This window comes from Prionailurus viverrinus, chromosome B2 (assembly GCF_022837055.1).
Source record: "Prionailurus viverrinus isolate Anna chromosome B2, UM_Priviv_1.0, whole genome shotgun sequence".
NCBI lineage: Eukaryota > Metazoa > Chordata > Mammalia > Carnivora > Felidae > Prionailurus > Prionailurus viverrinus.
In genome coordinates this window covers 81440096-81453791 of record NC_062565.1, presented here as the reverse complement: position 1 = coordinate 81453791, position 13696 = coordinate 81440096, and the positions used below count along the sequence as shown (strand labels likewise).

The following is a 13696-nucleotide window of genomic DNA, read 5'->3' as shown; positions in this document are numbered from 1 at the left end:
AAATTTTTATGTGTACTTATTGGTAATATACAAATCTATCTTTTTAAAGTGTATATTGCTTCTTGAATTTTTTTTAAAAGTTACCAAGTTTTTAAAATTGTAAAATACACACTGTTACTCTAAAGAATTTTTTTTTAAATACATCTTTAGAGTGACTAAAACCCCTAATCTGGTCACAGGTAAACAAATTCAAATCATGTTTGCTTGCTCTTCAGCACTATTTTATACTTGCCATCATTCAAATGAGGAGGAGCAAGCAACCTATGGCTAGCATTTATTAATTTAGTAGTCACTCAGGTCATGCAGAAATGGACCTTTAATACCTCACGAGTTCCTATGGATCAAGCTACACAATTTTCTATACCTCTTCCTGGCCTAGAGCCTGCTTCAGATTCTGTGTCTCCCCTTCTCTCTGCCCTTTCCCCACGTGCTCTGTGTCTCTATCAAAAAATGAATAAACATTTTAAAAAATTAAAAAAAAATAAAGCATGGAGTAGGAGACTCTGATAGTTATGCAAATTTTGTTTGTGGCTCTAGCTTTGGTAATCAAAAAGGATGAACTATTCTGGAGTGCTTGTGTGAGTAGTTAGAACACTTCAGGAAATCACCTGTGATGATGCATTTTGAAAGCCACTGAAAAAGGTACTAACAAATCCATACATATATATCCACCTGTAAAAGATTTAATTGAAACATTAGTCTTCTGCACTCCTTTCTAATATGAAATTCCTTATACATAGTTTATACCAGATTAATTGCTACCCTGAAATGATATATGTTTCCAATATGAGACTTACAAAAGTAAATTTTTCCAAATAAACAGTTTTTATGCTGTTTTACTCAGTACTTCTGAATATCTTAGTTCAGACTAAATTATGCAGCTTGACTTCATTTTAAACACTTGAAAATTCTCATTTATTCTGTAAATAAGAATTTGCCTTAATGTGCTATTTGAGAACCTTGAACAGTGGTACTTTAGTAGTATATGTATTTTAAAGCTAAAATAATATGGCGTAACATTTTAGAATCGTAGAATGCTTTGACCAAAGATGATTTTCTTACATACTGTTTTTAAGGATATATTAAATAATAAAGAATATTGAATATACAAATGTCTTTTAGTCAATCATATAAAATGTTTTTACCCAGGTCCTTGAAGAGCCTGAACTTAATTGATATTTTTTGTCTGTAATATTATTCTTAAAGCTGAAAAATCAGGCTCTGAGCTCACAGCTTGCACACGCACTCTCTCTCTCTCTTCTCTCTCTCTCTGTCTCTCTCTCTCTGTCTCTCAAAAATAAACACTAATAAAAGAGGGGGGGCACCTGCATGGCTCAGTCGGTTAAGCATTCAGCTTCGGCTCAGGTCATGATCTCATGGTTTGTGAGTTCGAGCTCTGCATCTGGCTCTGAGCTGAGAGCTCAGAGCCTGGAGCCTGCTTCAGATTCTGTCCCTCTCTGCCCCTCCCCCACTTGCACTCTGTTTCTCTCTCTCTCTCCCTCTCTCTCTCTCTCTCTCTCTCTCTCAAGGATAAACATTAAACTTATTTTTTAATTTTTTTAAAAGTGAAATTTTAGGTGTCCTTATGATTTCAGCTGCATTCAGATATCAAAAATTTAATGAATATTCACTTTTAACTTCAATCAGACACATTTTGTCCTCTATTAGTTGCTTTTCAAGAATATGATGAGTAGTTAAGTAGCATAAGAGGAGTATGGAAAAGCCCAAATATATTTAACAAACATAAATGGGTAGTTGAGTTTCTAATACTAATGTAAAGTTTTTTTTCTTTTAGAAGTTTCAAATATCTTAGGTAATTGGCAAACAGATGAGGCAGGGTGCAGTAAGGGTTTTGTAGAATGCTGGACAGCTGGAGGCTGATACTGTTCAAGGACACTTAGGCACTATCTTGCTTTCTCCCATCAGGTTAAGAATATAACCTTTCTAATACTGTATTTTGTTCAAGAATCAGTAGGTACTAATGTTTATAAACATCCTTTAGGGGTGCCTGGGTGGCTCAGTCGATTAAGTGTCCGACTTCAGCTCAGGTCATGATCTCACAGTTTGTGAGTTCGAGCCCCACGTCGGGCTCTGTGCTGACAGCTCAGAGCCTGGAGCCTGTTTCAGATTCTGTGTCTCCCTCTCTCTCTGACCCTCCCCCGTTCATGCTCTGTCTCTCTCAGTCTCAAAAATAAATAAACGTTAAAAAAAATTTTTTTTAATCCTTTAACTGTAGTACATAAATTATTGGTGTAGTTTTTCCCCCTGAATAGTGTAGTGCTAATGTGTAGAAACAGTGAGATAAAAAGAAGTAAACTTTTCTAAATCTTTCAAGTTCCTACCTACCTTGGACATATGGTGTCATTAACAGCTGTAAACCTTTGAATTAGGGATTCTGAGGCCCAAGGAGAGCTATGCTGAAATATACCTGCTTCTCCATGTGTAGCCACCTCACCTTCAATGAAATTCTGTATTTGTGCCTAATTAAATAGGAACGTTCATGTAACCAACCCTAAAGAGAATGTTTAGGTAGTCTCTTTATATTGTATCAAGATCACTTTTTGTAATATAAAAAGTTGATCTCTAACCTAATAACAGTGGTTTATCAGAAAGCAAAACTCATCAATAATATTTTCCTTTGATAGGAGGAAAAAACCCACCCTGAAGGGCGTTCCTTCTAAGGAATAAGCCAGAATTTGTAGAAATAAGTAAAAGAAAATGAAATTTGTGGCAGCCTAAATGAGAACATATGTTTTTAAATTACATATTCAGTTTACCATGAAGCAGTGATATAATGCAGTGTAGTGCTATACAATTTTTTAAAATCTTATGTATTTTACACATCAAGAGAACAGTGTCCCACAATTTTCAATATTCAAAACTTATGAATCTCAAATTTTCCAACATTTGGTTAAGAGATGTCTCCAGGAAAATGTAATGTTGATTTTTACATGAAAAGGGTCTCAGGAAGTTTGGGAGATAGAAAAATAAGAGTAGTTAAGATAAGGAAAACATTGAGCTTACTTAAACCATTAAGAAAAACCACAGAAGTGGCTGTCTGGGAAGGACTCTGTTCAAATACCAGTTCAGGAAATAAGTTGTACTTATAAGAGCAGCTTTTTGAAGAGACTGATTCTGTTTTTGTGACATTATTGTAAAAACAACTGAATTGACCTATAAGCTATTTCAACTGCCCTTTCTTTTTTTTTGGGGGGGGGGGGGTGGGGATTGTAGGTCTTATGATGGGCTAGGGATGTAGCTGTTTTGTTTTGTTGCTGTTACTTAGAAAAGTTGTTCTAAAAAAATATCACTTGTTCTCTATCATTGGTCATGAAAGCTCCGGAACTTATTACACAATGAATACTCAGGACATCATTGGCAGGATTCAGATTTCTTGATCAGGCATCTGTTGACATCATATTGGCCCTCGATTCTACTTTTTTTTCATTTATACTACCATGTGTAATATAGGTATGTACATTTCAAAGAACCATAAAAAAATGTAAAATAAGAGAGTTTCTAAATTAGTATTTAGTTGCAAAGAAAATTCAGCATTAAGTTAAATTTACTAAGAACACACCCAGTGTTCATTTGCAATAATAGTTTTATTTTTTTACATTCATATTTCTAAAACTTAAAAACAATATTGGAGCAACAAGTATTTGTTGATTGCAGTCCTTTTTTGCTTTGTCTAAACTATTTGCCAGATGGTTTCTGCCATGGTTATGCTAATTAAAATGCATTGACTAATATTGCTTGCTTTGACTCATGTTTTAGCTTGAAGATTTCTCATTTTATGGCATTTGTTAACTGTGTCACCTCTTATTTACCCTACTTCCTTAAAAGTTTTTTTTCCCCTTCTACCCCCACCTAGATTTGATTTTGTTTTTGGTGTTATTGTAGTGGTGATGTAATGATTTTTAGACACATGTGCTGGGTGGTTCCTGAGATTCACAAATGTTGCTAATCTGAAAAGAGAATTCCAGACACTTTTACAAGCCTGTCTCATCTAGGCTAATTTTAGAATGATTGTGTTGAATGAAATGTGCCTAAAATTGCTTATTACTCATGGTGGTGGGATCTTTTTGTCCCCGGGAAAAGGGGGTAGTTAAAAATTATCACAAAAGTATATTAGTGTGCCTGATTCAATAAAAGTGCTATTTTTTTGTTATTTTAATTCGTATTCAAAAGTTGGAACTTGGAATAAAACGGAATTTGGAGTAAATTTGAGCTAAAATTATGCAAAGAATTCTAAAACATAGCTTAAAATGAAAAAAAAAGTGATGATGTCCTTATAAATTTGAGTTGGCTATAAACTTGAGTTTTTATGCTTACTGCATGTATTACGGCATTAAACATTATTCTTCTGTAAGGTCCTTTTAGTTTACATGCAAAATAATAATGGAGTCGTATGGATTAAGATGCTAAGTTATATTGCTGATTGGTTTAAAATAAGAAACTTAGGATTAGAGAAATATAAAATTATAAGAACAAATTCTGTCTGCTAATCAGGCCAGAACTGTTAGAGCACATGTTCTGAGTGCTGCCTCCTCGCTAAGAAATTATATAATATAGCTTTCAGAGTCAAAAGAATTTTGAGTATTGTGTCAGCTGTTACAATATTTTGGTGTTTCCTTTTAGACAGCTGATCTCTCATCTTGGATATACCATATAAACAGCCCTATTCCCAAATAAAAGTGCTGAGTGAAGCTATTGCTTAATTCATTCTATTTTGCTAAAAACTTACATTTGTAGAATTTTTTCATAAGCTGATTTTTAGATTAAATTGTTATTTGCATGGAAGTTCCTAAAGCAAGATTAACACGATAGCCCAATATACAATTTTCAACAGGCTGTATATTTGAGAATGGAATGAGAGTCATTGATTTTCAGTAGGAAATTAAGAGTTGTTCTCCAATAATAAATTGCTAGGTTCTGACAAAGACTAATGGGATTAAGTAAGTGTGACTCTGTAATAAGTTTAAGCCTAAGCATCTTTTTTGGCCTTGAATGAACAAGGTACTGCTGTTGGTTAAAGTCAGTCACATCATACAACCTGCTGGCTAGCTGTCTTGCTGTAGAAACTGTAACGTAAGACCCTTGAAATAGATGCCATCATCAGCCCTGGCCCACAAGCATTTATCTATTTAAATACATGACAGAAGATGGTGCAAGAGAGTTCAGCAGCTATTCGTGTGGTAGGAGTGGTTATTGTATTAGAACCTACTTTATTGTAGACCAGCAATTTTTGAGTTAAAACTCTACAGCTGTTTCTCTTCCTTTCCTTACATCATTCTCTTCTCTCTCTCTTTTTTTTTTTAAGCAATAAACTCACTTAATTATTTTTCCCACAAACATTTTGTATAGATCCAAGGAGCAACAAATTCCAACTTCCTACATAGCAGTAGCAACCTTGTTATCTGTTTGAATAGATCTCAGTATTCTATTTTTTTTTTTAATCTTTTAAAAGGCAACGGACAGCCAAGACGTAGGTCCATCCAAGACTTGACTGTTACTGGAACAGAACCTGGTCAGGTAAGACTTGACATTTGAATTCTCTGTCTTTGAAGGAGAATAATGGGCAGAAGTTAAGAATTAACTGTAATATATATACAGTGCAAAAGTAATTTTATGAGTTCACCTAAAATTGTGGTAGAAAAGTTCATTGGCACTTGAATTTAAATACTTAGGAGAAAAAAGTATAGATGCCATTATTAGGTTAACTTGAAGGATAATTTATCAAACTAAGTTGATTAATTCAATAGTGCTCCATGTATATTATAAGGTTTTTATATATGATTTAGTAAGGAAGTATCAACTGTGTAATACAACACTTTGTCATTATCCCTGTCTCTAAAGTGAATCATAGTGACTCCTTTTTAGCAATAAGGTCAAAAAGATTTTTTTAACTAATTATTTTACTATAATTACTAATACTTACTAATAAATATTTCCGCAACAAAATGTCACTCCTGTAGCATCACATAAGGCACTAACATACCTAGATGACTCTAACATCTTTCATTTTTGTAATATCCACTGGATATTTATTTTTGTGAAATATGCTTAAGACTGTTTACTAAGCACATGGGTAAATTCTAGAAAGGCTTCTATCACACTTGCTAAGATTTTCTTCATCTTACATTTCTGGATGCTCTTCTGAACTCCTCTTACCTTTTTATCACTTTCTTTCAAAATGATCCAGACAGTGCTATAATTTAAACCATTAGTGACTAGTACAGACTTTTAACCAACAAGTATATAAAAGTGGCAGCTCAGCCATTGTTTTTTCTGTTATTCAGATCAATAGACTTGACATATGTAATTTATATATTTTTAAAATGAATGAGAATTACGAGGTATTGATTTGTTTTCAGTTGTATTCAAATAAATTTTATGAGTATGCCATATATCTGAAGTCATAAAAATATCACATTATAGTCCATATTTATGTAAAATTACAGGATTGTATATTATAAACAAAGTGATTTAACTTATGGTAAAATGTACTGGTACCTTTCATTCCAGAAAGGTGTTTTATTATTACTTTATTTTTTATAAATCTTTTAAATTTTAGAGAATCTTTGTAGTCATTAATAAAAATTTGAAAGCCCTTTATAGCCATCAACCTAACTAACACAAACCACTTGAGATGTTTAAATGATAAAGATCCTTGATCTTCATTTATATCTGGAAATATTTTTATTTCTCACAATGCCTATACACACACACATACATTAAACATATATGTTAACTTATTATATATGATAGTAAGTGACCCTAAATCTGAAGGTATTGTAAATGAATACAGTCATTTTATTTTACTTTATTTTATTTTATTTTATTTTATTTTATTTTATTTTATTTTATGACTTTTTCTGTATATCTGCTTTTATGAAACTCCAGAACTTTTGGATGAAATTTCCCACTTTCTCCCCCTCAAATACGTCAAGTATTAATGAGGGCATTTAGTAACAGATAGTTCAGCCTCTGGTATTTGCTTTGATTCCTCAGAGGCTTGATGAGCTCAGCCTTTTAAACTCTGTTTACTATTGCCATTGATATTCCAGTTATGAGAAATTATAGCCAAGTGTTCTCCCTTCAACTGGGAATGAGAAGCCTGCTCTAAGGCAATTCAGGAGCATCTGCTAGTGCAAGTGCTTTTCTCTGTGCTCAACAGTAATGGCATTGGCTGTAATTCAGGACTGACCTCACCAACAGCAAGCCTTCCTTATTTCCTCTTAAGTTTTATATTTCTTGAGATTATGATTGTTACCCTTTTCATTTACAAGACCTTCAGTAGGAAAACCCTGGAACTGAGACACACTATGGTTGTTTGATAGTCATTTGCCTGAATTGTCACAGACCGCTATAGATTTCGAGTGAGTGGGAATTTGGGGTGGCAGTGCAGCCTGTTCTAAGACAGATGATATGTAGCCATTGTACAGCCAGTTTTTAATATTGATCAACTCTTTCAAAATTATTTAAGTGCTATCAACTTAAAATGTCAGTTTGGGATCAGGATGGCAAATAATAATCCTAATGATTAGAAAATCCTAAACATTTTCCCCTGAAATGTTTAATGGCAAATGACCATTAAATGTTTTTAATTACTCATGAAAATAACATTCATTATATGAAAAGAAAACTATGCACAATCTGGATTTTCAGAATTGAAGGTATACTTCTTTTTAAAGTCTGGCTACACAGTGATAAAACATACATGGGAGGTTTTGGTTGGTTGGTTGGTTGGTTGGTTGGTTGGTTGGTTGGTTTTAGCCATGGAAATTGATAAAGAACATGAAGAAAAGAATTTGCCCACCCCGTATAGTCATCAGAGGAAGAGAGAAAACTTATTAATAAAATTTAAGATTACATCTTATACAGAAAAGTAAAGTGAGTAGAGTTTATACTTTGGAGCTTGATTCAAGACTGACCTTAGAGCATCTGGGTGTCCCAGTCATCTGACTTCAGCTCAGGTTATGATCTCGTGGTTTGTGAATTTGAGTCCTACATCGGGTGAGCTCGAGCCCTGCTTCGGGTAAGCCCTGCTTCAGGTAAGCACGAGCCCTGCATCAGATGAGCACCAGCCCCACTTCTCTCTTTCTCTCCCTCTCCCTCTCCCTCTCTCTCTCTCTCTCTCTCCCTCCCTCCCACTCTCCTCCCTCCCTCCCTCCCTCCCTTCCTCTCCCTCTCCCTCTCTCTTTTCTCTGTCTGCCCTTCGCTCATTTGTACCCTCTCTCAAAAAAAAAAAAAAAAAACAACTTAAAATCACTTAGACTTTACATCCGTAAATTAAAATTAAATTGGTTGTTTTCATACTGCCATTTCTCTTGAGTGGAACAGTGAATGAAGCAAGCTTCTGAATTAAAGGTAGTTGTGAGTATTTGTGTAAAATATTGCATCCTTACAACTTACTTTTAAATTAATTCAGGTTTGTATTAAATCAGGAAACTTATTAAGCACGTATAATGGATCTGGCATCTTAGATACTTTGAAAACATACTGAGAAGGAAAACAGCAGCCCCAGGATGTCTAGGGACTGATCTGACACTGAGGCCTCAAGTACTGTTATAGAATCTGGACATAATAATTTCTCAGAACACCAGTAGACAGTGTTATGCTGAGACCATGGTAAGATGAGGCAAAACAAGAACATATAATGTTGTCTCAGCACAGACAAAACCAAGGTCGCTGTGGCACACACAAAATACCAAACATTGCCTTCTAGCTGATGTGAGTGACTACTTTACCAGCTGCAGCTTTATCCTCACTCTAGTCTGCCTTCCCTGTAGAATTGCCTCTGCTTTCTGACAGTAGCCAATCTAGAGTGAACCCCTCCTTCCTTGGAGCCTGCCCCCCAAATCTATAAGCTCTCTCTCAAACCCTCTCAGAGAGACCCCACAGTCCCCCATAGTGAGCACTGTGCTTCATTGCAATGAATGTTAAGCCCATTGCATCCCACCATGGGTATGTTCCTGGTGGTCTTTGGCTAGGAAACATTGACAATCCTAAGAAGGCCCAGCCCTCTGATGTTTTTGGGTACATCAGACTTATGCCCAGATCAATTAGAGAACTATAGTAGTAACAGCCACCATTTATTTGTTGTGCACCAACTTTGTGACAGTCAGGCCTTTATGTTATTTAAATCTTAACCCTGTAAATTTGGTACTTTTTATTTTCCTCATTTTGCAGATGAATAAACTGAGGGCTAGAGAAATGTCTTCCCTTGTACTGCCAGTAATGGGTATAACCAAGTTATGAATCCAGATCGATTCCAAAACACACAAACTACGCTGCCTTCTGTCTTGCATGCAAAACTGCATGTATTGTGTGCTAAAGTAATCCTACATCTCTTCCATTTCAAGTGTTTTGACTTCCAGTAGTCTGCATCATGATTACTAATTTAAGTAGTTTTCAGTGATGATGAGTTTTAGCTTTACCATATTATTGAGCAAGGCCAATCCACCTTGATAATAAATTTCTACAGATGGCTGCACAAATTTATCTTTTATACATCTGGGTGAGCCTTTCTATGTTTTACTAAAATTAAATATTTTCATGTATGTCTGCATGTCCCTTCTAGAGTTGTATCCAATATAGATCTGTTTTCAAGATGTCTCTTGGAGGGGGCAGCAGTCAGTAAAAATCACAACTGCAAGATGATGTGATTATGATTACTTAGAGAACTAGGCATGCTGTATTTTTATATGGACTTTAAAATCTACTTTTATTAGTCAGATATATACCTCAAGGCAAGCTCTTTAATTTTCCTGAGGTTTAGCAATCTTATGTACCAGTGGGGACCATAACACTCACCCCATGGGGTTCTTACAACATGCGAAAGTACCAGACACACTGTAGATGTTTAGTAATGTATACCCACTTCCCAGGGTACTTACCACTTCCTTGCTCTCACTATAGTATATTTTTGTTTTGGTTTAGTTTTTTGGTTTTGGGGGCTTTTTTTGGGGGGGGGGGCACTTTTTTAATTCAAGTTAGTTAACCTACAATGTAGTCTTGGCTTCAGGAGTAGAACCCAGTGATTCATCTCTTACATCCCAAAAAGTGCCCTCCTTAATGGCCATCACCCATTTAACCCATCCCCCCACCAACTGCCCCTCCAGCAACCCTCAGTTTGTTCTCTGTGTTTAAGAGTCTCTTACGGTTTGCCTCCCTCACTGTTTTTATCTTATTGTACCTTCCCTTCCCCTGTGTTCATCTGTTGAGTTTCTCAGATTCCATACATGTCTCACTACAGTATATTACTATCCAGAAATCAAACAAAAATAGCACTAAGAAAGAAGTAAAATCCCGGCATTCAATTATTTCTATATCAAAGAGAAGGTTCTGTTAAGGATCATAGAAAGTATTTGCCTTAAAGACCTAATTTAATCACATATCAATTGTTATTTATTCAAGGGATATAATTTATTATACTACTTCTTTATTCTCAGTGTGCATCTCCGTCAGGATAATTTTCTGTTAAAGGTCTAAATCAGAGACTTACTTAATAGTTTTAAACAATTACTGGTTCAGGGGCGCCTGGGTGGCTCAGTTGGTTGAACGTCTGACTTTGGCTCAGGTCATGATCTTACTTGGTTTGTGAGTTTGAGCTCCACATCAGGCTCTGTGCTGACAACTCAGAGCCTGGAGCCTCCTTCAGATTCTGTGTCTCCCTCGCTCTCTGCCCCTCCCATGCTCATGCTCTGTCTCTCTCTGTCTCTCAATAATAAATAAATGTTTAAAAAATTTTAAATAATTCCTGGTTCATAGTACACCTTTCTCTTGGAGAATTTAAAGACCAAAAGACCATATAAGAATAATAAAATTCTAAAATTTCCTTAATGGATTTCCTTATAGTGAAGCTAGAATTAGACTGAGCCTATACCTTCAGATTAGAAAGAATGTTGTCAGTATTACCTGTCATGTATGGATTTAATTGAATTATCTGTGACTGCTATAATGGAGGAAGTACCCTTGTAAAACCACATCACCAACTTGATACCCATTTCTTTTTAATGTTTATATTATTCAGATGTTACTTCAGCAAAATTATTATATAAATCACTATTTAATCTCTGTGTTTTGTGTTTGTATAATCTTAACAAGTAAGAAAATTTCTGAGGGTTTTAAATAGCTTTTAAATTTCAGTCTAAATAGTATCTCTGGCCATAAATTCTTATAAAAATATTTTCCCAGTCGTTCAGGTGAGACATAAAAAGCAAAGCTTTATTTTTGTCTGTAAAATAATTCCCAATTCCTTTTTATAAACATAGCGATAAATTCTGGGCAAAGTCCAATTCTGTTTCATATCCACTGATGGTAATTTGCCCTCTGGTTTAATTTTGGGTTAGTATTCTTTTGCTGCCTTAAATTGCACTGTGGCATTTCTGAACTCCCATAACCACTTTCATATCCAATCCTGTGGTAAGTCAAGTTTTTCTATCTCGCTTAAACTTTATAGTTTGTATAAGAATAAAGTAATTGTAAATATCCTGAAGGAAGGAGGAACCCAAATAAGTTTTAATAGTTTGAGAGCATATATAATCGTAAGAATTTCACCAGTGATTTTTTTTAATAGCTACTATAAAATAAGACTATACCTTAGTTTGCAAGCAGTAACATAACTTTAATCCATAAAATCGTTTGATTTTTTTCATTGTCAAATATTACCTGATCCTCTTACTTATATCTTGTATTTTTCCGGTGTTCAAAAAATACAGTTATGGCTTGTTTTTAAATATTTCTTTTGTTTTTTAATATGAACATTTTAGCATATTGTTATTCTTTGAGATACCAATTTCTTGAAATAGGAAGGCTTACTTAGTTGATTTAAGGATATAAATTTACCTCATGTCTTTTTGTAGTTTTAAGGAAAGACTAGTTTTGAAACTTGACTTAAGAATATTAGTCTTATTTCTTAGTTTTTATAGCCATAGGAAATCTCAAGTAGAACAAATGATTATGCACCTGGGGTGCTAAATGTTCTTGGAAAGTAGAGAGTGAAAAATAAATGAGTAGCAAAGGATTCTCCTGGGAAAGATTTAAACTTAAGGAATACGGTACTATAATTTGTACTAGGTCCAGATAGCAATATGTGTTTTAACATGACAAATGGTCAGTGACTTTTTAAAAAAATTTTTTTTAATGTTTATTTATTTTTGGGACAGAGAGACAGAGCATGAACAGGGGAGGGTCAGAGAGAGAGGGAGACACAGAAGCCGAAGCAGGCTCCAGGCTCTGAGCTGTCAGCACAGAGCCCGACACAGGGCTCGACCTCAACAGACCATGAGATCATTACCTGAGCTGAAGTCGGAAGCTCAACTGAGCCACCCAGGTGCCCTGCTTTTTTTTTTTTTAATACAAATTCATTCTTATCTTTTGTAAGCCCAAGTCTTACTTATACTGTATCTTGTTTAATTTCTCATAACTTATATTGAGTCTCACGTGTCCACAAGCACTTGTATTTATTTCTCCTCTTAAAATGTTAAAGTAAGAATATTAGCACAAAATTAGATTGACTCTGAAACCCCCCTCTGCCAGCATTTTGAAGAAAAATTGTTCTTGGTTTATGATAGAAACTATAACTATGGTCAAATCATTTTATCCTTAAGTCATCAAAACTTTCTTTTAGTCAGAGAAGGTTTAAAGAACTCGTGAGTAATGTCATAGAGTCTGTACTTGTTTTACCAAGGGTAACAACTTCCTAAGAGGAAGAGTTACATATTTCATCACTGGTTCTCTTTGGTGTGTATTCTAATTCTCCTGAGTACAAAAGGTAAACGAGTCTAAACACCCATCTTATATCTGAGTGCTAACAGTTTATGTTATCATTTTATTCAGTGAGTATTTATTATGTAGTTACTGTATATTCAGCAATATCCTAAATCCTGGGGAATACAAAATAAAAGTATACATGATTTCTCCCCTTAGGATATTATAATGCTTTTGAGGAATAGCAACCTTTGAGGGTAATATAAACTATTTCCAGCTCAAGTTTAAGTTTATGTAGTAGCAGACTATAAATACAGCCAAACTTCAAAGGAGAAAAATGTCTTTGTGATAGGAATTAGTCACTAAATATGTTTTATAGAAAGAACTGTGATTTTGATCTTGAGAGGGAATTGTTAGGTGCTGCAAGTGCACTCATATATTCCTATCTTGTGATACAACCTAATTATCATTCATTTAGTGAGCATTTTTATCGTGTCAGGAACCCCTTCAGGTACTTTATTTCATTTGATTTTTTACAAACTGATGAAGTGGGTAATACTGTCCTCATTTTACTGTTGAGTCTTAGAGGTTAAATAACTTAACCTAAAGCCACGGTGCTAATGAATGGCAAGCTAAAGACTCCAGTTCTGGGTTGTATTGTCTCCAGTGCCTGACTTCTTAAACTATTACTACTACTTCTCATCCACACTTGATAAATGAGCTTAAGGGCTGAGTTACTCAAGTTTACACAGCTATCAATGGCAGAACTGGGATTTAAGCCCAGGTCTGCAAAATATATTTAGACTAAATCATGTGAGTTTGCTGATATTTTGATGTTTAAAAATGTCAGTTTTGGAGCTCCTGGGTGGCTCAGTCAGTTAAGCGTCCAACTTCAGCTCAGATCATGGTCTTGTAGTTTGTGAGTTCAAGCCCTGCATCAGGCTATCTGCTGTTAGCACAGACCCTGCTTTGGGTTCTG

General features: G+C 34.9%; 1 protein-coding gene across 7 annotated transcripts in view; it reads left to right on the top strand.

Moving 5' to 3' along the window:
• The window catches only part of MAP3K7 (mitogen-activated protein kinase kinase kinase 7), an 84338-nt gene that overhangs the window by 49314 nt on the left and 21328 nt on the right, over positions 1-13696 (top strand). For all 7 annotated transcript variants that reach the window (XR_007152170.1, XR_007152169.1, XR_007152166.1 and 4 more), the window contains one exon: positions 5471-5535. Coding sequence is in view for 2 of the 7 variants with exons in the window: in XM_047858748.1 (XP_047714704.1) it covers positions 5471-5535 (65 nt within the window). In the remaining 5 variants the exon portion in view is untranslated. The remainder of the gene's footprint in view (positions 1-5470; positions 5536-13696) is intronic.